We start from the raw sequence: 24416 nt of genomic DNA, 5'->3' as shown, positions 1-24416 counted from the left end.
CATTTCCATTCTCAATATAGACACGACCCTCTTTAGCTCATTTTTATATTAGATGACAAAATGTTAGATCAGAGTTATTTTCAACCTCTTAAATAAATGCTAAGCGTTACAGTCGATCATACTTTAGAAAAAATGGTGCGATTAACCTTAATGGGTCCCTATCCCATAAGATTAGGTCTACTTTAGAAAAAATGGTGCGATTAACCTTAATGGGTCCCTATCCCATAAGATTAGGTCTTTAAGACGTGGCGCGAGTTATATTATACCAATAAGTGCTAAACGTTACAGTCGATCGTACTTTTAAAAAAATGGTGTGATTAACCTTAATAGATCCCTATTCCATAAGATTAGATCTTAACACGTGGAACTGAGTTATATTATAGTTTCACATTATAGGAATGATGATTGGCCTATTAATTGTTGTAAAGCCCTATCAACCTACACCGTTCGATGATGGGCCTATTAATTTTTCGAAATAGCATCCCTCTCTCGCGCGCTTGTGTTGGGCTAATTAATTTTTCGGAAGTGTTGGGCTTCCAATTGCAATGCGAATGCCACGTATGAATTTTGTTTTATACTATTATTATTATTTTTTTTTTTTTATAAGTTTGTAAAATTTATAGAGAAGGCCGCTTCTAAAACCCCCAAACCCTAAAACCTTTCCCCCGACACCTCCCGCCTTCCTAAGCCATAGAAGGAGAGAAACTGGGAGCGGTTCTGTGGTAGCGTCTCTCTGGTTTTGCTCCCATGACGTCGACGTATCTTCTATATGAATCTGCTTCTGGTTATGCTCTGTTTCATGCCCATGGTCTCGACGAAATTGGGCAGAATACTGAAGCCGTTCGGAGCTCCGTCTCCGACCTTAACCGCTTCGGCAAGGTCGTGAAGCTTGCTGCTTTTCACCCCTTTGAGTCGGCTCTCGATGCGCTCAAGCAGTGCAACTCGGTCTCCGAAGGTAACTCCCTCAGTGATTTCAGGGATCTTGGATGAGTAAATATGCATTTTTCACTTTACGATATCGGATGTGTTTGTCTATGTCATTGAATAGTTACTTTCTTACCTCATTAATGGTTATGTTGGTTCTTTGTTTAGGACATGACTTGACTGGTTCTTCCACTAGTGATGTGTTCCCGTGTTCGAGCTCATTTCTACGTGTTTTTGTTTCGTTAGACCACGACAATCTGTTTCAATGAAAAGGCCAATGCTTTTAGTTTTGGCCTTATTGATTTCGTTGTGCTCGTATAGTTGTATGTCATAAGCTTTGACTCTGTCGTGTCAGGATTTTTGCAACTCGTGTTTTCATGTTTCAAACAATGTTGTACATGTTGGAAGGATGATTGTGAAAAAAAAAAAAAGTACTCTCTGCATTAGCGAGAAACCTAACTTCAGTTCTGAACGAATGGCTGAAATCATATATAAATCATGAGTTTGTTAGTTTGAGTCGTTTCCAGGAACTAATTTCATTATTGGGTTCTTCATGTTTTACTTCCTTATGATCGAATCTTAAATTTTCGGCTGCTAAATAATTTATTGATAAATGACAGGGCTCATGACTGATGAGCTTAGGAGTTTTCTGGAAATTAACCTTCCAAAAGTAAAGGAAGGCAAAAAGGCCAAGTTCGTTTTGGGACTAGCTGAACCCAAAATTGGTTCTAACATATTTGAAGAGACTAAAATCCCATGCCAAAGCAATGAGTTCGTTCTGGAGCTGCTTCGCGGTGTGCGACTACACTTCGACAAATTTATCAAGGACCTCAAGGTTTACATGCTCCACTTCTCCTAATATTTTACTTTGGTTTCTGGTTTCTATGTTTTCTCACGTGTTACTCTCTTGCAAATTTCTTTTATTCATCCTACCATTTATTTGTATTTACAGACGGGGGATTTGGAGAAAGCCCAACTTGGTCTGGGACACAGTTACAGTCGAGCAAAGGTCAAGTTCAATGTTAACCGTGTTGATAACATGGTGATTCAAGCTATCTTCCTTCTTGACACTCTAGACAAGGACATTAATTCCTTCTCCATGAGAGTCAGGTATTTGATTACGAAGAATCTTGAGTTCTTGACATAGCTTTTCAATTTGGAAGAACTTGGTTACTGCTCTTACCTCTTTTAAGATGAAGATAGTGATTGTGGATACTACGTTAGTGATTTTGAAGTTTTGTTTCTTGGTGAAATCATGAGTGTTTTTCGTTAATGATTTCATGTTACTTGTATGATGCAGAGAATGGTATTCCTGGCATTTCCCGGAGTTGGTGAAGATTGTCAGTGACAATTATCTTTATGCTAAAGTTTCTAAATTCATCGAGGACAAATCAAAGTTGGCTGAAGATAAAATCCCTGCCTTGACTGATATTATTGGTGATGAAGATAAAGCAAAGGAGATTGTTGAAGCAGCTAAAGCCTCCATGGGTACGTCTTTGGCTTAATTTTATTTTTTATTTGCACTCTCATTCCATTACCTGATTTGAAAACTGACTATGCTACAGGCCAGGATTTGTCTCCTATTGACTTGATTAATGTCCAGCAATTTGCACAGAGGGTGATGGATCTATCTGAATACAGGAAGAAGCTTTTTGATTATCTAGTTGCTAAAATGAATGATATTGCTCCCAATTTGGCCTCTTTGATTGGTGAAGTTGTTGGGGCCCGTTTAATTTCTCATGCTGGTAGTCTCACAAATTTGGCCAAGTGCCCTTCTTCCACCCTTCAGATTCTCGGTGCTGAGAAAGCACTCTTCAGGTTTGTATCTGATGTAATTTGTTGGAATAGTGGTGTATTATTTCTCTGATCCTGCATCGACTAATGAGATCATTCATCCATTCTGAAATATCAAGACATTATTACCTCTTTATAACCAGGTTCCCAGGGGTTCAAATTTTGAAATGTTTTGTCCTTAAAACTAAGTTTCTGATGCAATTTGTGGACAATATGGTGTGTTATTTCTCTGATTCTGCATTAATTTATGAGATTCTTCATCCGTTCTGAAATATTAAAGCTCTATTTCCTCTTTAATATCAAATTGCCACGGGCTCAAATTTAGTTTGAAATTTATCTTTAAAACTAAGTTAGAAATTTTGCCACTAAATTCTTCAATTTTATGTTTGATTATGTTCTTGTCATGGAAAGTTTTATTACCAGTTGAGATTTGCTAATTAAGAAATGTCCAACACGTTCATTTTTTCCTATACAGGGCTTTGAAGACAAAAGGAAACACTCCTAAATATGGTCTGATCTTTCATTCTTCTTTCATTGGGCGAGCATCTGCACGGAACAAAGGTCGAATGGCTCGTTATCTTGCAAACAAATGTTCTATTGCATCACGTATTGATTGCTTTGCAGGTAAATGTTGCATAGCCAACCTTTTGTATTGGGTAAACTATAGTTCTCTTTCTATAATAAATTATAGCTACCAGTTACTGGGTCTAATTTATAGTTTTGTATTGCCATTCAGAGAATAGTACCACAACCTTTGGAGAGAAACTTCGTGAGCAAGTTGAAGAGCGCCTTGACTTTTATGACAAGGGAATAGCACCTCGTAAAAACATAGATGTTATGAAATCTGCAATTGAAAGTGCTGATAACAAAGGTAACAGAATGTTTATGGTGCTGGCCATTCAACTAAAAAATTGTCAATATTCGTTTGCGACATGTCATTGAAGCGTGGCTCTGCTCTGCAACCATGTTTTTTCGTGCTTTGAGATTTCCTTCTAATTTCTATTATTATTTATGGAAGATGCGTCAGTTTGAGGTAGATTTCAGCACTGTGGGAGTACCTACTATTCACACTATGATTTGCTTATAAGCCACTTTATCGTTGGTGGATCTCACATCCTTTTTGTTTCTTTTGTTTTGTTTTTTGGTATGAGATCCCACATCATTTTTGAAGTAAGAATGATGCTGATGTGAATGGAAGGAAGACGCATTCTCACTCCTTACCACCAGAAACCTATATTCGACTCTGTTTTTAGTTTTTTGCCGATGTCTTGACTGTGTGACACTAATTTAGTAAATGTTGCAGCAACTGATATGGACATAGAAGAAGTGGCAAGTGAAGCTTCAGGGAAAAAGAGCAAGAAAAAGAAATCAAAAGCTAGTGCGAACGGTGAGGTTGAGGACAGACCAAGTGCCACTGAAAACGGTGACGCGAAATCAGAAAAGAAGAAGAAGAAGGAGAAGCGAAAGTTGGATAAGGAATCAGAGGAGGAGCAGCAGCAGGCTTCAGAAATGTTAAATGGAGAAGTAAACGGGGAGGAAGAAGCAGGCAAGAAGAAGAAGAAGAAAAAGAAGAGCAAGGAGGAGGATCATGTTGCTGCAGAAGATAGTAAGAAGAAAAAGAAGAAGTCGAAAAGCGAAGATGCCGAATAGCTAATAGCTTGTCGACAAAACCACAGTAAGTAAGATGGAGAGAGATGGATGGTTATTATTTATAGGAGGTAGACATGAATTTGTTGCTATAATGTTCTAGCTGTAGAAATGCCGTTTGTGGCTGTTTTTCGGTCTGGGATCCGCAAAACTTGTGCCAATATGCTTATGATGCTTCTGTTGCCGTATTGTCTTAATCTGGACGACTTCCGGTTCTGGAAATGTATTCTAACTCTAATTTTGTCAGGAAGTTATGTTTTGTTTTACTTTAAGAACGGTCGTAGATGAAGTTCTCTCAGATTCCATATTTTGCCTTCTCTATCTTTAATTTAATGTGATTTTGAAATAGTTAGGAATTATTCCATTTCATTATTAAAAATAGTAAGGCATTTCCAAAATTAATTAAATTATTATTTGAACTTTTAAGAGAATGCAAATTTGCACAAATTATTATATTAATTAAATATAATTTATTCAATGGTATCGTAGATGACTTTACTATGTTTTCCAAATTTTAGGAATTATTTGTGTTTCAATTTTCTATAATTTATTTTTGGAATTAAATAATTGCAAAGTAGATATAAGAAGAAAACACAAGTTGTTAAAAAAATTAAAATGAAGACGGGATTGAAACTTATTATTCAATTAAAAAATTAGGAATAAAACGAAGGGACACCACGGTCATTTTACACCAAGGTCATTATATGTATAAATTGTTGGTAACTGAAGGCCGCCGTGGATGTTTCAAAAGTTAAAAGAGGTTTCGAAGGAGAGGTGGTAGCTCCCTGCTGCACAGCTTAAATCTCGTAAACCTCATTGGAGGCTCCGCAAGAGCTTACGGTCCAAGAAGAAGAAGAACAAACAGCCATGCCCAGTAGTTCTGGATCAGCGAGATTAGAAGATGTCCCCTCCATCGATCTCATGTCCGAGCTCCTCCGTCGCATGAAGTGCGCTTCAAAATCCGACAAGCGCCTCATTCTCATTGGTAATTTTCTGTATTTCTATGTCCATCTTCGGGAATTTTACGTTGTTTTTTGCTTTCTTTTTCTGGTATTTCCTACTGGATACAATTCCGTCCTAGATCCGCGAATTCCAACTCTTCGTGATAAATAGACGTGGTGCTCTTTCGATGGTTTGAACGATGGTGCCTTGCTTGAGATTTCTCTCTTGGATTGGCGTTTCGAAGCAGTCTCGTTTAGGTCGTCAAGTACTTGTACATTTTATTTTTTAAAAAATTAGATCCCTAGGTGGATGTGCAATGGTCATGTAGAGTCGATGATTATCCATATAAGAACTTGATGATCTCTGCATCACTCATTTACTCCATCTCTCGCTAAATAAATCGACAGATTCCTTGTTTAGAAACGTATCTGGTATTTTAGCTCGTTTATTCCTCATATCATAGTGCTTAAGCTGAGTATTTCATTAATTGCTAAAGTTTTTTTTTTTTTTTCATGAATATTTACATGGTTGAAATGAGTTCCCCTTTTTCTGTTCACTACGATAGGCTATATATGAGAACGAGTCAGAGGGAAGGAGAAATGCAAATGTAGATTATTTTATGCTTGTAATTTCAATTTTTAATATTCGTGGTGTCCAACCATGATATCATTAAGATCTCGTGCATTTTAGTCAATGTACATTCCTATTTAAGATCATTTTTGTTCTACAGGTCCACCTGGATCAGGAAAAGGCACCCAATCGCCAATCATCAAGGATGAATACTGCTTGTGTCACTTGGCTACTGGTGATATGTTAAGAGCTGCTGTTGCTGCAAAAACCCCACTTGGCGTCAAGGCTAAGGAGGCTATGGACAACGTATTTTTTGTTTTTTTATTTTTATATAATGCCGGACACAACGTTTTGCATTGCAGTCATCTTGTTTCTTGCTAAAATCTTTTTATTTTCAGGGTGGACTTGTGTCTGATGACTTGGTTGTTGGCATCATAGATGAAGCAGTCAAGAAGCCTTCATGTCAGAAAGGTTTCATTCTTGATGGATTTCCTAGAACAGTGGTCCAAGCACAGAAGGTATCAAATCCTTTACTTATTTTTGCTCTTTGCACTTTATTCTGTGAAGTGGTTCTTGAACTTTTTTGCTCACTCATTTTTCTAACTGCAGCTCGATCAGATGCTAGAAAAGCAGGGTACTAAAATTGATACGGTGCTTAACTTTTCCATTGATGATGCGATCTTGGAGGAGAGGATTACAGGACGATGGATACACCCATCAAGCGGAAGGTCTTACCACACGAAATTTGCTCCTCCAAAGGTTGCTGGTGTTGATGATGTAAGAAAGCCATCTTATTTAGCCTATCCTCTTTCTGGTTTGATAAAAACTCACAGGATAGAACTTATTGCTTCCCACTAAATTTCATGTTTCCCACAATTTTTGGATAACAAACAATTTCAGTAATTGTATGAAATTACAAAGGAGGAGACCTCCAATAGGGAGATAACTAAAGACCTCTCCATTTAGGTATATATTTCATGAACCAGCAACAAATTACTAAATCTTGTCTGATTCGAAGGTCACGGGGGAACCTTTGATTCAACGGAAGGATGATACTGCAGCAGTTCTCAAATCTCGGCTGGAGGCTTTCCACAAGCAAACAGAGCCGGTACGATCGCTATACATAATCCTTTTCTTAGCATATTTATTGTGGCACTTGGTGATGCGAATGAAAGTTGTTTGTTTTCTGTAGGTGATTGATTACTATTCCAAGAAGAAAATTGTCGTAGAGCTTCAAGCAGAGAAGCCTCCCAAAGAGGTTGCAGAAGAGATTCAGAAAGTGCTCTCATCCTAGAAATGGGCGTCTTATAATAACTTAGCGATGGATGGATCGTTTTCAGCGAAAGCATTCATAGCCTTAACTTTTATTGATGTTATTTGGTAAAATCTGCTGACTTTGTGAGATAACCTCATTTGTTTTACAAACCATAGATACACTGATGCTGTGAACTTTTCATTACATAATGCACTACTAGTATTGCTATAAAATAAGAAATAGTTATCTTTTATGAGATTCTTTGGTTAGTACAGAAACTAAGAAGTTGCAAGCAAAAAATCATGTGCCTGGCCCCCACTGAATTTGCATTGCCATTTCCGTAGATGCTTTCTGATTCCACCATTTCTTGGCCCCTTGCTGCCTTTTCGTTTGTTGCATCTCTGTTTGATTTGTTTGATATTCGTTCAGGCTATCGTTAGCCAAAGGGGGGTTAAGATGAGGACATACCGAAGGCAGTCTTACAAATTCGATAGGGACATTATGAGTATGTTGTGATGTTATTTGGTTTGACTAATGTCCATTATGAGTATGTTGTGATGTTATTTGGTTTGACTAATGTCCATTATGAGTATGTTGTGATGTTATTTGGTTTGACTAATGTCCATTATGAGTATGTTGTAATGTTCTTTGGTTTGACTAATGTCCCTAGTATGTTTAGGCTTCCCAACTCGGTATTCCTTGGTGATGGGGTATTTAAGGACGAGATTGTAGTAAATAGGTTGACAGTTTTCCAGTACAATTAAAATTATACTACCGCTACTTTGTTGCCAGTCTTGTCAAGTTTCTGAATTTGGTGGGTTGAAAATAAGAATATTCCTCAAGAAAATAGCCCATTTCTTTTTTAATTTTAATGGCATTTTATGGGCACAATATAGTCGACACAACCTTTGGACTAACAAACGATGGCTTTAGACTAACTAAATCCACCGTCCAACAAGTGTTCTTATGAAAACTCAACAAACTTTTCATTGACCAAGTTATGCCGTGGTTAAACGTGAGTTACGAAAATGAAATGATTAGTCCAGAATAAAAAGAAAATGGGTTTAATTCCCGTAACTCAACAGCCCATAAGATTTAATGGGAACACAAATTTCGCATAAACATTAGAATTAAAAAACTAAATAAATAAAAGTGGATTGAAAAAAATATTTTAGTATCTTTAATTATTTCATGGGGTAAATTATTGATGACTTTTTTTTATGGTTAATTTTGCTAAATTTAAATCTTCTGCCATTTATACAATGTGCCATTTAAAACTACGCCAATTTGTTGGTTTATTTGTTCTACTATCAATTTTTAGGAGTGTTTTTAAAATTTTGGTTAAATTATTAAAACTAAAAAAATAGTTTTAGCTATAAAAGTTCACATGTAAGTATTTAAATAGTTTTTTTTTAAAAAAAATCTAGCACAAATTTAAGTATAAAAAAAATATAAAAAAAAACCAACCAACGAACCTAAATTATTGAATATATATATTATAATCTTTCTTGATTTTAGTCTGTTGAAGTTACCAAAAAAAACCCGAAAGTACTGTCATCGTCGTTATCCGCAAGGTCGCCAAATAGGCGCACAAAACAAACTACTCTTGCACGGCTCTCTCGTTTTCACCATCTCCGCTCAGCCATTCCAACCTTCGTTTTCAGGTTCCTAATCTTCGCGATATTTCCTCGTTCTAGAGATTAGCCTACTTTCTTCAACATATTCTTCGATTTTACTCTCTTCCTCGATCTCCCTTCGCCGTCCTCGGCCTGGCAATTAGCGGCGGAAATACCTAAATCTTCATTGCCTGAGATTCGGTCGTAATCGAGTCCAATTTCACCGTTCGAAGCTTTGAATTGTGAACTTTTTTATACAGGTAAGCGCGGAGTCATTCGTCAGATCAAAGTCTATCGCGCTACGGAAAAGTATTTGACGATGGAAAAAATTAGGAATCGATTTCTTGCTTTACTTTTTTCCTGTTCATAATTACGTTCTTTGACTGGATTTCATAGATTTGTTTGCTGCTTATGATTTTCTTTGTTTCTCTTGTTTTGAATGTGATTCTCATTCGTAACTGCAGCCAAAGTAAGAAATTCTTTGATGTCTTCTTTCCGCTCTTTCCTCAACAGCCCTGTTGGCCCTAAAACAACTCATTTTTGGGGGCCTGTTGCTAACTTTGGTTTCGTTGCTGCTGTAAGCTCTTCGATTTTTCCGAAGTCTTAGTTTCTTAATTTCTGTTTCTCATGTTCTTCTCTGCTTCCGCTGTAATCAATCGCAGGGGCTTGCAGATGTGAAAAAACCCGCCGATATGATTTCTGGCAGAATGACGGCAGGTTCAAACATTCGCACTCTTGAATGAATTTTGAATACGAACAAGGCATGGTTTCGAATGCGAAATTGTTGTAATAATTGTTTGGTGATATGCAGTTTTGTGCGTGTATTCGTTGCTATGCATGAGATTTGGGTACATGGTTCGGCCTAGGAACTATCTGATTGTGGGATGTCATGGTGCCAATGAGACTGTTCAGCTCTATCTTCTCTCTCGTTGGGCGATGGGCAAGCGAGAGACTGTAAATCATAGCAACGAGTAGCTTCTTCTTCGTTTCAATGGCGGTGGTATGAACATGATCGCCATTGTTGCTGTTTCGAATCACTGTTGCTCTGTGATCTCGCCGAATAATTAATTAAAGACAATACAACCATCTTGCTCACTTTAACCTTCGTAATCTCCCTTTTGCCTCGTCTCTTCCTGTTCATATCTGGTCTGTTTGGCTCCTGCACTTCATAAAATATAAATGATTTGAAATTCTATATATATATATATTTTATTATTCAAATCAAACACATCAAATGATTTGAAATCCTTCAAAGACTGAGGGTCCAAACAGGGGATGGTGAGATCTTCTTCATTTTCAACTAGTTAATTTCACATTTGATGGATAAATTTGGGGAGGATGCAAGCATGTCCCCAGAGTAAACTAATGTGATATTTAATATAGGAAAAAAATGTTTCCTGAGTTAGGTTAATTCACCCTGTAGTTTTAGTATTAGTACAGATAATATACAAATCTTTTTTATTTATAATAAAAGAATTAAATAAACTAACAAATATAAATAAATTATCAAAATCCTTACCCTATTAACTTTAATAAAGTTGGATTAATTTATAAAGAATGCTCTTATAAAACCCATATGGTTTTACAACAGAAAAATAATTCAATGATCGATATTGGAGTGTAGTTTTTAAAGGATTCAAATTGCATAAATTTAAGATTACGACTGCCACACTTATTTTAATATTAATCTAATCTCAAAATTTATGATTAAATTTGATAAAAGTTTTGAAAGTTTTGATTTTTATTTTTTTTTGTTTTTTTTTTTCTTCTTCTTTATAATGTGCCTAAGTGGAAGAACAAAAAAAGGTATGATTTTAGTCGTTGAAGTAAGTTAATGAGGCATCCGGAATATATTCCAAAAAGGATAAATGTGGTTTTAGTGTCACATCATATGTGCAATATTAATATTAAAATCCACTATCCTCAAAAGTGAAACACAAGCGATAAGTTCACCAACACCAAATTTTTAAAGAACAACGTTTTTAATTAATTATATATGTAAGTATATATTATATATACATACATAAAGGTGAAAGAAAATTATTATGAATTTAGCTTTTTATTTTTAAAAGAATGTCCTGTTGCAATTAATACAACTAATTCGCCAAACATTTTAATATATTATTTATTTTAATAATAATTTTTAATTATTTATGATGTATGAACACAATAATATAACTTTTAATGGCAATTAATTCAGGAGGATATATATTTTTATAACTTATAGGTGATAGGTACTTTAAATTCTATTATTACAGTTAATGATTTTTAATTAAATATTGATATAAAGAGACAGTATTATTTACTTTAAAAGTACCATCGTAATTCAATTCAATTGATCTTAAAAAATTTAATTTTTTTTAAATTAAATTTAATGAATGTTGCAATCAATATATTTGTTATAAAAAATTATAAAATTACTATTCGTATTAAATTAAACTAAAAGCAGTTTATTAAAATTCATGAACCATTGAAATGTTGGCTATGTTCGAGGGGAAAAAAATAATTAGAAAGCTTGTCAACCCAACTTAAATGCTTATAAATTAAATTTGTAATTTGAACTGCAAAGCCAAGATGGTGCCAAAAGTCAAATAGACACGTGGCCGACGTCCCCATCAAACTTTCCTCCAAAATGTGGGCCAATATCACACGTTGCAGCATGGGAGCGCGAGTTGCAGGAATTTTGTACTCGCGAGAATTTTCGGGGGATTTGGATTAGGTTTAATTTATTGGAAATAATTCTTCCAGAAGCACACCATTAGATCTGAATCGGACGTGTCTGAACGGGTTTGGATACTATGTGTGAGATCTTTTGGAGGGAAGAGAATGGACGGCTGAGATTCGTTTGATAGCGAAGGGGATCGAGGCCTGTGGGCCTTTAAATAAGACAGCGAACTAGCCCAACAATCTGAGTCTCAGGCCTCAACTGTCCATTTCTCTCTGCGGTTTCTCATTCCTCTCTCTGTAAAGGACGTTATCGAAGGGTTTTCGTCTTTTCGGGACTGGTTTGCATTGCGAGCGACGGGCTCTGCTCGAGATCCAGGTTTATAATGGGATTTCTACCAGCGCATTCATAGGGTTTTTGCCTCTTTTGTGTTTCCTTCTTGAATTTTGGCGTAATTTCGTTTACTCCTGCTCGATCTAGGGTTTCGTTCCGAGGGGTTTATCTTGTTCTTGGATTAGATTCTGCCTTTGCTATATTTCGATTTTTCTCCTCGCTCTTGTATCTGTTTCTTGTTGGCTCTCCCAAAGGCGGAAGTATTTCTTTTGATGAGTGAGGTTGATGTCTGCGTCGCAAGAGGAGGGATGGGATGAGGAAGCATTGTTGTTTTTAGGAAATATATGGTTATGTGGTCGAAGCTCTTGAGTTTGCGAGGATTTCAATTGCTGGACTGGGCCAGTGATTGTTCTTGAGGGTTGGGTTGTTTAGTAATTGTATATTGTTTTAAGTGACTTCTGGGAACTTGTCTGAACCTGTTCTCTATCAACCAGTTGATGTTAGAATTCATCCAGGGAGGAAATAGTGAATTTGTTCCATGAGCTTGAGATTCCCACAAATGGAAACCCTTGCATACACTGGACGACGACAGAAGGACTCCGTTGTCCGGATAAAGTATTAATCTTTTTAGATTATTTGTCAATATAAAAAGGCCAAACTTAAAATTAATTCATTGGTTTCTAAAAATTAATAACTGGGACATATTTCTTCAAACCGGGACCTTTATATTGGCTGAGGCTTTTATTTTGAAAATCTGGATTCCAAGATTACAGTTTGGGGACAAAATTTATGGTTGCAGTTGATATGTGCAGTTGCTGGGAATTAATCCTATGGCTCCGACTGTTCCTATAGAGTTTGCTGGACAGAAGGAATCTCGTAAGTATTCACTCTCACAGGCAATGGGGAAATCGAGGAAATATTCCAAAGGGCTTTCTTTTGGTTTTGTTCCAGATTACCGACATGCTGTGGAAACTGTTGGCGAATCAGAAGGGTTTGGGAGCTCTGGACGAATGGATACTGGAATCTCTACTCTTGATGATTCACGGGCCATTAAGAGGAAACGTGTTAGTATGAATGCAGATGGTCACGATTGTTTTGGTGCTCCGCTTCAAGTTTTTTCTCTATCAACATTGTCTCGATCTGAAAGGAAGGATTTAGAGATAAGGTTAAAGTTAGAACTTGAGCAGGTTCGGGTGCTGCAAAAGAAAGCTTCTAATGTTGGTTCAATTTTTGCCGTCTCATCGTCTTGTAATAATCAGAGCTCCAGTGATCAGCACAGGGTAGCTCCCCCAGAGACTTTTAATAGGTCATCCGAGGCAGCTCCTCCTGCTAAAAAGCTACTGCCCTCTGGGCGCAATGGCCCTTCTGCTAAAAGGAGCTCATCTGGGCGTTTTGAGTCGATTAAACCAGTTGTTGTATCTGCTTCCTCGACAGCGACATTGAAACAATGTGAACAGCTGCTGCAACGTTTGATGTCGCATCAATTTGGTTGGGTTTTTAACACCCCAGTGGATGTTGTTAAATTGAATATTCCAGATTATTTTAATGTTATAAAGCATCCAATGGACTTGGGCACTGTGAAGTCGAAGATTGCTGCAGGAGAATACACACATCCTGTGGATTTTGCTGCCGATGTTCGGCTTACTTTCTCAAATGCGATGACTTACAACCCTCCCGGGAATGATGTCCATACCATGGCTAAGACACTAAGTAAATATTTTGAAGTTAGATGGAGAACTATAGAGAAGAAGCTCCCTGTAACAACTGAAGAACAACGTCAAGTACCTTCAGCCTCAATTGTTCATAAGGAAGCTGAAAGTACTCTGCCCGTGCCACCTTCAAAAAAGAAAAAAATACCTACAAATGAACCTGAGGTTCAACTAAACACTGTGGTAAAAATCATGACTGACCAGCAGAAGCATAAACTAAGTGTAGAGTTGGAGGCTTTGCTAGGAGAGTTGCCTGAAAGCATCATTGATTTCCTAAAGGAGCACAGTTCTAATTCTCAAGCTGGCGAGGATGAGATTGAAATTGACATCGATGCTCTTAGTGATGATACCTTGTTTGAATTGAGGAAGCTACTGGACGATTATATGATGGAAAAGCAGGATCGCTCAAAGGTTGAACCATGTGTAGTGGAGGTACATATATATTTTTATTCTCATTTATTTCACGTGTTTCTCATTCAAATTGCACTGATTATTGTGTGTTATTCATTGGTTTCTGATTACTGCCATATTCTTTTCTTCAGCTTCATAACGAATCTGGCTTTAGCAATTCATCGGTGCCACCTTGTAAAGGTAGTAGATGGGTTGATTTATGCTCAAAATGATGGTTGTCCTAGATCTGTTCGAATTCACATCTTTTTTCTTGTTAGGAGACGATCCTGTTGACGAGGACGTTGACATTGTTGGTGGAAATGACCCCCCTGTTTCAAGCTATCCTCCAATAGAGATAGAGAAAGATGCCGTCCGTAGAGATAGTAAATGCAGTAATTCCAGTAGCTCGAGTAGTGAATCAGGTTCATCATCTAGTGGTTGGTGTTGTTACTTGCACATAATTCCTATTTATAAATTTCTGGTGTTATTATTTATTTTAGTTTAAAACTATGAACCTTATCACATATTCTTTTCATTCATTCTAAATCTAAATTTTTACGAGGATTTTTAACTTGAGCATCTGTTTCTTTGGTATTTCCTATTGAAAGGCCTTGTTTTGTCATGAATTCTAGATTATTCACGTTTTTGAACTTCATGTTAGAAATGTATTATTGTACAATTATGTTGTATCAATCTATCAATATTTTTTTCTTAAGATCAATGTGCATTTTTACTGTTTGATTCTCTCTTTCTCTCTTCAAGATTCAAATCTAAAAGTATTCAGGTGACTGATCATGCAGATTCTGGCTCAGAAAGTTTATCGGGAAGTGAATCTAATGCTGCTAAAGCTTTAGATAGTAATGTGGCTCCAAAGGTATTGCAAACCCAAAAACTATCAACGCTTAGGACTAAATTAGAGTGTTTTTTTTCCCTCGACCTTTTTTTTTTTCGACCAAACATTATCCATCTTGAGGGGAAAATCAGTGGTGAGGCAGGGGTACTGGATGAGTGGTTCTATTGTTATGGTGTTATTGAAAATGACCTTTAGTATGTCTACTTAAGGAAGTGGTGAGCTACGATAAGTTATACTAACAGAATTAGTATGTCATGTAATACTTAGATTTATTTATTATGAATTTTGAATCAATATTCTTTTATTTAAGTAGAGACTTAGCTTCGAGGTTGCCTTTTGCCTTTGTGTTTAATGTTTAAGGTGGTGTTAGATAAGTATAGTCTAATACAAAATGCAAATTTAGTTCTAGGACCAAGTTTATTCGGTAAACACTTTTAATACTATAATAATGTTTTAAAGAAAAATTCTGTGCTAAAAGTAATCTTTATTGCATATTATACCAGTACTTTACACAGAGAATATTATATGTCCTTATGTACGTGGTAGATGAGTCATTGATGCACGATGACTTCTCTCTGGCATTTATCAAATGTTTTCTTAGCTATGCAATCATAATCGGATTTTGGGAGTATGTAAGTGCTGGGCTTGCTCTTCCTTCCAAGTTCTTATTTTTTCTTATTTTCATAATTTCATTTGAGTTTTCTGATTCTAATGGACTGTTCATAAGAATTCTTTTTGAGTTTGGTGCACGGTTTGAAGATAAATTAGTTTATCATTCTTGTTTAAACAAAATATTTTGCAGCTTAATGAAAATTTACAGAGAGAAGTTAATTGACCAAGTACTGCCCAAAAGAAAACTATTGGAGCTTATGATCACTCACTGTTTATTACTTGGGGTGTATGGATACTAAGCTTTATATCTATAGAAACTTGAAACGAGACATGAGACTTTTGTTGTTTCAAATATCCTACACAATCTTTTGCCTTTCTATTTGAAAACTTCATTTTTTCTCATCTTATGCTTCAAAGTACAATTTTATATCATTAGATTGAAGCTTTCTAGCTTTCTTTTTGAATGGGTTGCCACATAGCAGTTGAAACAAATTTCTTCCTACAGAGGTGTGACGGAACACAGGACAGTCTAAAACTTGGTAACTAGAGAGCACTAAACACAATTTTTTTTTTTACTATAAAAGGATGAAGGAATAAGAGAGATGATCTCCCTTATTTGCTTGCAAACAAAGAGAACACCGAAAAGGTGAAAGCTAAATGTCGAAGGAGGGATCCAACTGAAAATGCTCTTGTTGACTCGAAAGTCCAAAGCCAACAATCTTTTTTATTTGTGATAGAGAAGTTATCTAGGATGTTTGATAATGAAGCTCACTCTTCAATTTCATCATCCAATTTTGGGTCGTTGGACAAAGTATAATGAAATTGTTGTCTTCCATAAATTTGCAACAAAAAAGTGAATAAAGACTGAAAATTTTTCATTTTTCTAGTTTGTTCAGAATTTTCATTGACCAGCTCCCAGAACTCTTATCATCCAATAACTTGTAGCTGGAACATTGATGCTACAATTATGAGTTTATACAATCTATCTACGAGCCTGAGGGGTCTTAAGATTTTGATGATGTTAAACGAGTTTCTGTAAAATTTCAGTTCCTTAGATGGGTTCCAGCATACCACCTGATCGAATGGGGGAGGAAATGAGTTTTAGCCATGGTAGTCACTTGCCTAACATTAAGTATCTTATGGATTGTCTTAGCAACTAAATGAAGTAGGGTTTGGTGGTTCTCACATGAGAATAGTCATAGTAGAGGTGTGTGCAAACTTTCTCAACTTTTGTTTATGGGATGATAGCGATTGTGTTCTTTCTTTTAAAATGATCAGTCACTGTGAAAACTTGAATATTCAGTGTTGGAACTTAATTCTCTTGTTGGTTGTGAGCTGAAAATGTACGAGTAATTTATTTGCATTTTTTTTTTCTTCTGAAAGTTCATAGTTGTCATGCTTTATCAAATATTCACGTGCTGGATTTTATATACTTGGAGATTCCTTGTGTACTTAGTTCATTGTGCATGTCAGTGTACTTTTACCTCTATTTCTAATAAAAGCACTGCGAAGAATGAGTTGCACATATTTTACTTGAGCTTCCTTCATCTTGTCAGGAAATTTTGTGTTCTGAAACAAATGTGGATCAGAAGCAACGTGAACTCGGAGATATAGAAATTAGAAATTGTGAGTATGGTGGGGTAAATCTTGTATCTCTAGTTTGCTGACAGAGTTTTTGCTTCCAGCAACTTTGCTCATCATCAGTGCTTTAAACGAAGTTGCTGTTTTTTCCATAACTGTGCAGATGAAGAAAGTGGGACTGGTCTAGTTGAGCAAACCACCCAGGCTAATACAAACACGATTGAGATGGATAGCTACCAAGAGGAGGGTAAGAATGAAAACACCGTGATAAAAGTTATCTGCCTTTGGGTTTCAGGGCGTTATCATCTTATCTTCGATGTTCAACATTATAGGGGAGAGTGCTCCATCTAAGAGGCAAGTCTCCCCCGACAGGCTTTACCGTGCAGCTTTATTAAGGAATCGTTTTGCTGACACAATACTGAAAGCTCGAGAAAAGGCTCTTGAAAAGGTTTGTTAAGCCTTAGATTCTACTCATGATTAGTCCAGTGTTGGGCCAACCTCTTATCGCATAATATATGAGTTCATTTTTAGGCTTATTTTTTTGTATGCCCTGGCATTATTTCATTCTTTCTCAACTAAATCTCAGTTATTCACATATTATTCGTTTAAGATACTTTGTTTAGAAAGTTGCCAACTGACATGCCTACAGGGTGAGAAGAGGGATCCTGAAAAAGTGCGAATGGAGAGGGAAGAACTTGAGAGACAGCAAAGAGAAGGTTGTGGTCTTTACTTCTGTATTTGACGACACGACATAATCACACTAGACAAAGTTGAGTGATCAAAACTACTTCAGAAAGTTGATAATCATATTTTTTCTTACAGAGAAAGCCCGGTTGCAAGCAGAGGCAAAAGCTGCAGAGGATGCTCGCAGGAAGGCGGAAGCTGAAGCTGCGGCTGAAGCTAAGAAGAAAATTGAGTTGGATAGGGAAGCTGCTCGTCAGGCTCTACTCAAGGTATATTGTGGGTATAATAAATAAAATCATGAACTTGTGCTAGGCATCAGACATTGTCTTTTTTGAACTGGTCTTCAAGTTCCATACTTACCATCACGCAGATGGAGAAGACTGTTGATATTAACGAGAACAGTCAATTCATGGAGGATCTAGAAATGCTTAGGGCTTCCAACGACGAGCACCTACCGAACTTCACAGAGGAGTCCAGCCCAGAACATTCTCAGAATGGATTTGGCAGTTTCAAGCTTCAAGGTAGTAACCCCTTGGAACAACTTGGCTTGTACATGAAGGTGGATGAGGAAGATGAGGAGGATGAAAGGGAACCACCCCCCAAAAGTATTAATAAGCCAGCAAATGATGTTGAAGAAGGGGAAATTGATTAGAAGTGAAGTTTTGTTCTTCATTCTCTTTATATAGAATGTCTGGACATGATGATAGATGGATATGTCCAGACGGTCACTGGTAGCCTTGTGAGTGATATCTTAAAAGATCATAGATATGCCCTTTGTGCTCCATGATTTTTCCTTGGCTTCAAAACGTTCAAATCGAAGCAGGTTTGTTTGGAAAATGAAGAGCGCAGCTGAAGTTGGCGTTGGGATTATTAGTTGGATGTGTTTGGTATTGCCGAATTGATTTCATTTTTTGGGTTAGGACGAGAGTTGGAAGCGATGCATTACCAATGTATGAACAATAGGGGGATCATAATGAAAAGAACAAAAAAAAAGGAACTGTGGCTAGAATATTCAGTTTTGTCTGTATAAAAAAACCATTTATGTAATGCCCAAGTTCTTCCTCGGCACTCGCACAAATATCAAACAGAACACCAAACCCTTACCAACCCAAATATAACCCATTTCAGATTCCAATGTTGCAACCATATATAGCTCTTCCATTACACGATTAGACTATTGATGTTCCATACATTAATTTGGCTCGAACACAAGCTTTTGAATACAGGCTTTAGTGGAGTTTTAGCCAAAAATTTTAAGGGCGGAAGATTAGAAGTTCTCGTCCTTTTTAATCCTAAACTAAGAATTCCTCGGAGCATTTTACCGCATTCTTCTACGAACTCTTATCAACTATCCTGTTCAATCATATGCCGCAATTACTTCAAACACTAATCCTCGAACATACCTTCATCCGACATTCTAGATGATTCGGTCCCATTCACGTGGGGTTGGTCTGAAAGTTCATCTATTGGGTCACGCAAAATACTGAAATCAAAGTCGTCGTCATCATCATCCTCGTCTTCATCTTGGTCTTCATCATCTTCTTCAACCTTGGAACGAGCTTCTCTTTCCATCTTTGCTTTAATCGCATCTTCGTATGACATTTCATACCAAACGGCACCTTTGCCTACTATAGATTTGTTGTGAGCATCTGTCATCCGTTCTTGTTTGCTCTTCTCTGAATTCTTGGGTTCACCCCAGTAGTCATACCGATATAGAGGGTTTGTTGGGTCATACTGATCCTTCCCGAAGTAACTAGCCTCTACATATCTTCCAGGTTCTTCCAGTGGGAGACCAAGAGCTTGTCGGCTGCAAAAAATCAACAGATGTCTTTAAAAACAATTTAATGCTGCATGTTATGTGCTAAATATATTCAGCCTCTAAGATAGTCTGAATGAAAAAAATTCGAAATCGGGAAACATAATGCGACTGCAAATACAATACCAACTAATATCTCTGATTAATGCCTCTCTTTCCTCGAAGGATCTACGCCAATGCATGAGGTCATATTCATCCATTTCAACATTCCGTCTCAATTTAGTAATTTTGTACTCCTCTCCTCTACTCTGTGCTTCTTGTCTTAGTTTATTGTGAACCTTAATCCGAATAGAAATCCAAACTGGAGTGAGATGACCAATCATAACATTACACATATAGCAAGGAATAAGATCAAATAATAGTGGAAACATGAGAGGCTTAAAGACTTAAATTCACCAAAACGCTTACTTGACGCTCAGAAAAAGCTGCCTCCAAATCAAGTTCTTTGACACTTGTTTTCTAACAATCGAAGATGAGAACAGGGTTATAAATATACATCAATTGCATGTAATACTTAATGTCAATGCAATCAAAATCTGAGTGCTCACCAGAATCATCTTTGGTAACAAGCTGTTCTTGTAACGTACTTTGGTATATTCGACATTGTTTTCTTCATCAAAATCTTCTTCATCAGATAACTCTGAAAGTTTTTTGTCCTTGTATTTATCAGGATTCATTTCCAGATCATCCAAAATCATTTGTTCCGCAACATGTACCTGCCACAGCTGAATTGTGGAACGAGGATAATAAAACCATTAGTGAATGATTTACAGAAATACGAAAGACTTAAGTACCCTGAAAAAGGAAACAATATGTTGATTCCTCCATATAGTAGTGCAGATTTTGGAGGAACATTATCAATAAGGTTAAGATTTTTGGAAGCAAATGAACAGGAACCTAATTAAATAATCTCCTATAAAAGATTATTCTCACCATTACATTTATTCCACCAACAATTTCTCCTGATTTTTTCACTTTTCCAAGTGGAATATACAGATAGAGTACAAATGGTCAACTTGCTTGAAATTCAGCTAAAAATAGGCATTACTTCATATCCCAAGAGTTACCTTATCAACATATGGATGATTTGACAATAGGGCTTCATCTTCTGGTTTAATTCCCGGATCTTTTCTAGGAATAGGAGGTCTACCACAATCACGCTAAAGAGAGAGCATTGGATTAGCACAGTGGGATAACAAACGAAAATAGAACTTACATTAGAATTGCCATGCTTGGGCAATACTATAAAGCATAAAAGATTTACGTAAGCTTCTCTCTCTTTCTCTCTATCTGAAAGACTATAGTATCAAAAAAATTAGATTTGGGCACAATGGATGAGATAAATCAAGAAGAAGACATTTCTTCTTCAATTCACAATATATCTTCTTTGGGGACCCCTGGACACAATAAAACTTCTCCACGCTCAAATAATACTGTATAACATAAAACATTCTAGATTTTACAACATTATAGAACATCAAACATTTCATGGGTTTCTCTTTCTCTCACTGACAGGTCAAAAATAAACATAGTACAGGAAAGCTATCGAACTCCACTATATATAAAGTAATTGCACGGTAAATGGAAAAGAATGTGACATTTTCAGGATTGAAAGGCACGCACCCTAACTTCATCTGGATTACTGTCATCGTCCCGGTGGAATATTGGTGGGTAGTCAAATCTATTGAAGCTGGAGATGAGGACAGAATGAAACACAGTACATTATAAACATAATCAAATTTTTGCATAAGAAATTTAAATTATAGCTAGAATTAGCATACTGAGGGAAAGTTCAACATATCAATTGTAACAGACTGAATAAAAAATATCATATAAAGATGTCCTACTCATCATTAATAAGAATAGTTTGGTGTCAAAATTACGTACACTAGGTGATCTATATTAGGATGAATAAAACGCATTTCGATAGGAAATCGAAACCGGTAGGGATCTCGCTTTGCCTGAAAAGAAAACAATGATCAGAAGAAAGTTAGTCGGACACAGATATGTTTCATTAAACCAATGAGCAAGTCGTTCTTTCTTCCCACCCAAGACAGAAGGTCAACTAACAATCTGACCTTGGGGCATGTCAAGTCACAGAAATTACAGGAGTTCGTATCTTATAAATAAGGTAAAATATTGAAGGAGCTTGTTGTGATTTTCTTTTCCTTTCTGTTTTCCCTCATGGTGAAGTATTAAATAATGAATATAAGAAAATGTAAATAAAATTTACAAAATGCTACTAAGAGAACACTCACCAGAATCTCTACCATCACGGGCATACCGACTTTTATGTGATGGCGAATCCAATACCAGTCATTACCTTTTATGGGAACCCACCTGTAATTATTATAGGCATGAGTCTAAAGGAAAACACTTACAATTCATGAAAATACAAGTCAAACTCCTTGAGGTTTCCCTTTATTCATGCTGGATGGACCCTAGAGAATGCTAGAGGATCAATGAGAAGACCTTTTTTTTCATTAACAGAGACAAAATCACCCCAATAATAACAAATTTTAATTATGTGGAGGGGATTAAAAGAAAAAAGAAAATGTAGCTAGGGAGAACAAGAGAATATATAGATAAAATACCTAAAGAATGCTGGTAAAAATTGAAAAACTACCAAAAAAGTTTCTGTGATGTAGAGTGGAAATATTTTAGTGAGACAACAAAGTTCAGACTGCTCGTATTTTGAGCTCTTAACTAATAGGAACTAAAGCTTCATTAGTCATCAAAGAACATTTTCTTTAATAAGAAGCCAAACTTTCACTGAGAAAAAATGAAACAATGTACCAGCCCACAAAAAGGAATCCCAACGCTAATTACAAGAACGGACCCCAATCCAAAAGAATGAGACCATAGACATCAAGAAGATCAACATAAGAAACTATACTAACCCATCGTATACACCTCCGATATCAACAAAAGCTCCTTGATAGAGGTGTAAAGTAGTTACTTTCCCTTCACAAATCTGCATGGAGTGCCCATTACGTCATCTTCTCGTTTCATTTACATTTGACAACAGATAGCTTACTTTTCTTTATTTTCTAAGTTTAGGATAGCAGAATGAAAGAGATTTCTTCGACTTAAACTTAAAATGTATTTACTAACAATATCATAAAGAGGATCTTCATGACAACAGAAAAAAGACAGACAAAGTCATTGTGTATCTTCATAGTTAAATTGAAGGGACGGGGCAAGAAACTTACTTGTCCTGGATAATAAAATGGAAGCTCATACTGCAAAAAACAATATACAAAAGAAAAATCAAGATCCTACAGGCCTAAATAAACCGCATCAAACTTTAGAACTATATGAGTAGTTCACGAATCTCACCATGCCTTCTTTATAATCCTTCCCTCTCTTCCTTCTACCAGGATGATAATCTTGGTCATACTGTGAAAAAGTATTAGTTGGATGGAACAGCTAGTCACAAAATGCTCTAAACTTGAAATATCTATTGGCAACTTTAATTTCTAGAAACCACTCAATAATTCATCTCCTAAAAACGGGGGTGTGACAAACCTTGTAGGACTCCTCCTCCAATCTATCTTTATTCGCAGCAACCCACTCCTTGTACTGTTTCAAAAACACTTTGTATCTGTCCAAACACATATCTCCAGTATCTGTCTTCACGTCGTTCTCAAGCCGATCCAGGTCCACCCTCACAGCTTGCAATTTGTGCGCTTCCCTAATAAATTCCAGCTCTTCTCTATCAACCTCCCATCCCCTCGGTGGCCAGTCCCGTGGAGGCACGACTTGCAGGACCAACGGCCTAGTCCACGTCGTCTCAAGAGGCTCCGGTATCTCGCCTTTAGTTTCGCATTGCTTGCGGTAATAGTCACCCTCCGTCAACCCCATTTCCTCCATCTTCTGCTTCCGGTACTTTGGGCTCAACATTTTGAAGGCTTCAATCGCTTCAGGCGTCTGAAGCGGCACTTCCTCGCCTTCATTCAAACTCTTCCGCGCAAAATCGGCTTCTGGAGTGAAGACTTCTTCCCAGGGGGCCCAACCGCGCTCAACCCAGTTACGCTTTCGAGCTTCATCCTCAGTTTCCTTGTCTTTCGGACCAAAATTCTCGAGGAAGGACTCGTCCACAGGGAACTCGTCTGAGCTGAAGCACTTTACACTGAAGCTGCCGGGAAAAGCAAGCGGTGGACAGAGGAGAGGACGCCATTGAAAGCAAGTACGAGGGGAATTGGAGCTTGGAGAGCTTCGGAGCTTGGGGAAGGTGAAGAAATGAGAAGGGTTTAAGAGAGTTTGCATTTGGTTTGTAAACAAAACGGACTCCTGTGAGCTTGCAGCGGGAACCAGATAATTTTCTCGAAATGGAATGGATGGACCTATTTTTATATTCAACCTGGGAGTTATCTGATGTTAGAATCTTACGTGAGCTCGGTCGTGCACATGGATCATCACCGTCCATTATGCGTGCAAACTTCTTTTCCTTGTCTGACCTTCATATTTTTAATTTGTGGTTTTTATCTTTTTTTCTCTATTTTTACAAAAACAGATCAGTAGCACACTAGTTAACATATAAATGCCTTTTTGCATATTTTTATTTCATTTTATTTTTAATTAGCAATATAATAAATCTCTTCAAGGCGTTTTTTCTCATAAAAATTGTTAAGAAAGTGTTCTTAAAATCGCTTTAGGCTCCTATGGTTTAATTAATGGTAAAATGTGAAAGATTAGTAACGCATACAATATAGGCTAGCGATGAGCTTAAGCTATGACAAAAACCAGACAAAAAACTGGAAGTTTGTATGTTTTTTAAGATGAAGGTGAATATCTACTGAGAAAGATGGATGAGAATGAATTGCACCAAAAAGTTTGGACAGGGTAAGTCATGGGATGAGGAAGAGAGTTTGTGAGGAAATAAATTGTACAAACCTTGAATAACAAAACAATCCCAACAAGCACACCCACGAGAAACCATTTAACTAAACATGGAGACAGTTGTTTATCAGAGAAGCGAATGAATCAAACCAATCTCCCATAGTCTACATTTATTTTCATGGT

The 24416-nt window shown here is 36.8% G+C and overlaps 5 protein-coding genes across 8 annotated transcripts; 4 read left to right on the top strand and 1 right to left on the bottom strand.

The window, feature by feature from the left end:
• The first annotated feature begins 628 nt into the window (after positions 1 to 628).
• LOC111484950 (nucleolar protein 56-like) lies at positions 629 to 4637 on the top strand. Its single transcript, XM_023131610.1, has 8 exons — positions 629 to 955; positions 1545 to 1759; positions 1877 to 2034; positions 2225 to 2412; positions 2490 to 2742; positions 3194 to 3342; positions 3455 to 3589; positions 4022 to 4637. The coding sequence occupies exons 1-8, from the start codon at positions 748 to 750 to the stop codon at positions 4366 to 4368; spliced, it is 1653 nt and encodes a 550-aa protein (XP_022987378.1). The 5' UTR covers positions 629 to 747; the 3' UTR covers positions 4369 to 4637.
• Positions 4638 to 5084: 447 nt separating this feature from the next.
• LOC111485087 (adenylate kinase 4-like) lies at positions 5085 to 7388 on the top strand. The gene is made up of 6 exons (XM_023131788.1): positions 5085 to 5350; positions 6038 to 6183; positions 6276 to 6395; positions 6487 to 6654; positions 6896 to 6985; positions 7070 to 7388. The coding sequence occupies exons 1-6, from the start codon at positions 5233 to 5235 to the stop codon at positions 7169 to 7171; spliced, it is 744 nt and encodes a 247-aa protein (XP_022987556.1). The 5' UTR covers positions 5085 to 5232; the 3' UTR covers positions 7172 to 7388.
• A 1283-nt stretch (positions 7389 to 8671) lies between these two features.
• Positions 8672 to 9873, top strand: LOC111485092 (mitochondrial pyruvate carrier 1-like). Of its 3 annotated transcripts, XM_023131797.1 has the most exons (5): positions 8672 to 8796; positions 9009 to 9081; positions 9213 to 9325; positions 9411 to 9465; positions 9560 to 9873. In XM_023131797.1, exons 3-5 carry the CDS (start codon positions 9233 to 9235, stop codon positions 9721 to 9723), a joined length of 312 nt encoding a protein of 103 aa, XP_022987565.1. In that variant the 5' UTR covers positions 8672 to 8796; positions 9009 to 9081; positions 9213 to 9232; the 3' UTR covers positions 9724 to 9873. The 3 variants fall into 3 exon arrangements, with proteins under 3 accessions (XP_022987565.1, XP_022987564.1, XP_022987563.1); XM_023131796.1 differs by lacking the exon at positions 9009 to 9081 and having other exon boundaries at positions 8672 to 9008; XM_023131795.1 differs by lacking the exon at positions 9009 to 9081 and having other exon boundaries at positions 8672 to 9008; positions 9207 to 9325.
• Positions 9874 to 11647: 1774 nt separating this feature from the next.
• LOC111485080 (transcription factor GTE10-like) lies at positions 11648 to 18622 on the top strand. Of its 2 annotated transcripts, none has more exons than XM_023131781.1 (10): positions 11648 to 13887; positions 13998 to 14046; positions 14124 to 14267; positions 14646 to 14719; positions 16867 to 16936; positions 17055 to 17138; positions 17224 to 17339; positions 17541 to 17607; positions 17714 to 17844; positions 17946 to 18622. In XM_023131781.1, exons 1-10 carry the CDS (start codon positions 12577 to 12579, stop codon positions 18225 to 18227), a joined length of 2328 nt encoding a protein of 775 aa, XP_022987549.1. In that variant the 5' UTR covers positions 11648 to 12576; the 3' UTR covers positions 18228 to 18622. The 2 variants fall into 2 exon arrangements, with proteins under 2 accessions (XP_022987549.1, XP_022987548.1); XM_023131780.1 differs by having other exon boundaries at positions 14124 to 14282.
• Positions 18623 to 18710: 88 nt separating this feature from the next.
• Positions 18711 to 23660, bottom strand: LOC111485081 (protein PLASTID TRANSCRIPTIONALLY ACTIVE 10). The gene is made up of 12 exons (XM_023131782.1): positions 22920 to 23660; positions 22731 to 22790; positions 22604 to 22633; positions 22292 to 22365; positions 21650 to 21731; positions 21279 to 21352; positions 21015 to 21081; positions 20459 to 20551; positions 19940 to 20116; positions 19800 to 19850; positions 19518 to 19669; positions 18711 to 19382 (listed from the first exon to the last, which is right to left on the bottom strand). The coding sequence occupies exons 1-12, from the start codon at positions 23658 to 23660 to the stop codon at positions 18962 to 18964; spliced, it is 2022 nt and encodes a 673-aa protein (XP_022987550.1). The 3' UTR covers positions 18711 to 18961.
• Between the last annotated feature and the right edge of the window lie 756 nt (positions 23661 to 24416).

The sequence above is a fragment of the Cucurbita maxima genome, unplaced genomic scaffold (genome assembly GCF_002738345.1).
Source record: "Cucurbita maxima cultivar Rimu unplaced genomic scaffold, Cmax_1.0 Cma_Scf00010, whole genome shotgun sequence".
NCBI lineage: Eukaryota > Viridiplantae > Streptophyta > Magnoliopsida > Cucurbitales > Cucurbitaceae > Cucurbita > Cucurbita maxima.
Note: the sequence above shows the minus strand (reverse complement) of the source record. Positions and strands in the feature narration are given on the sequence as shown.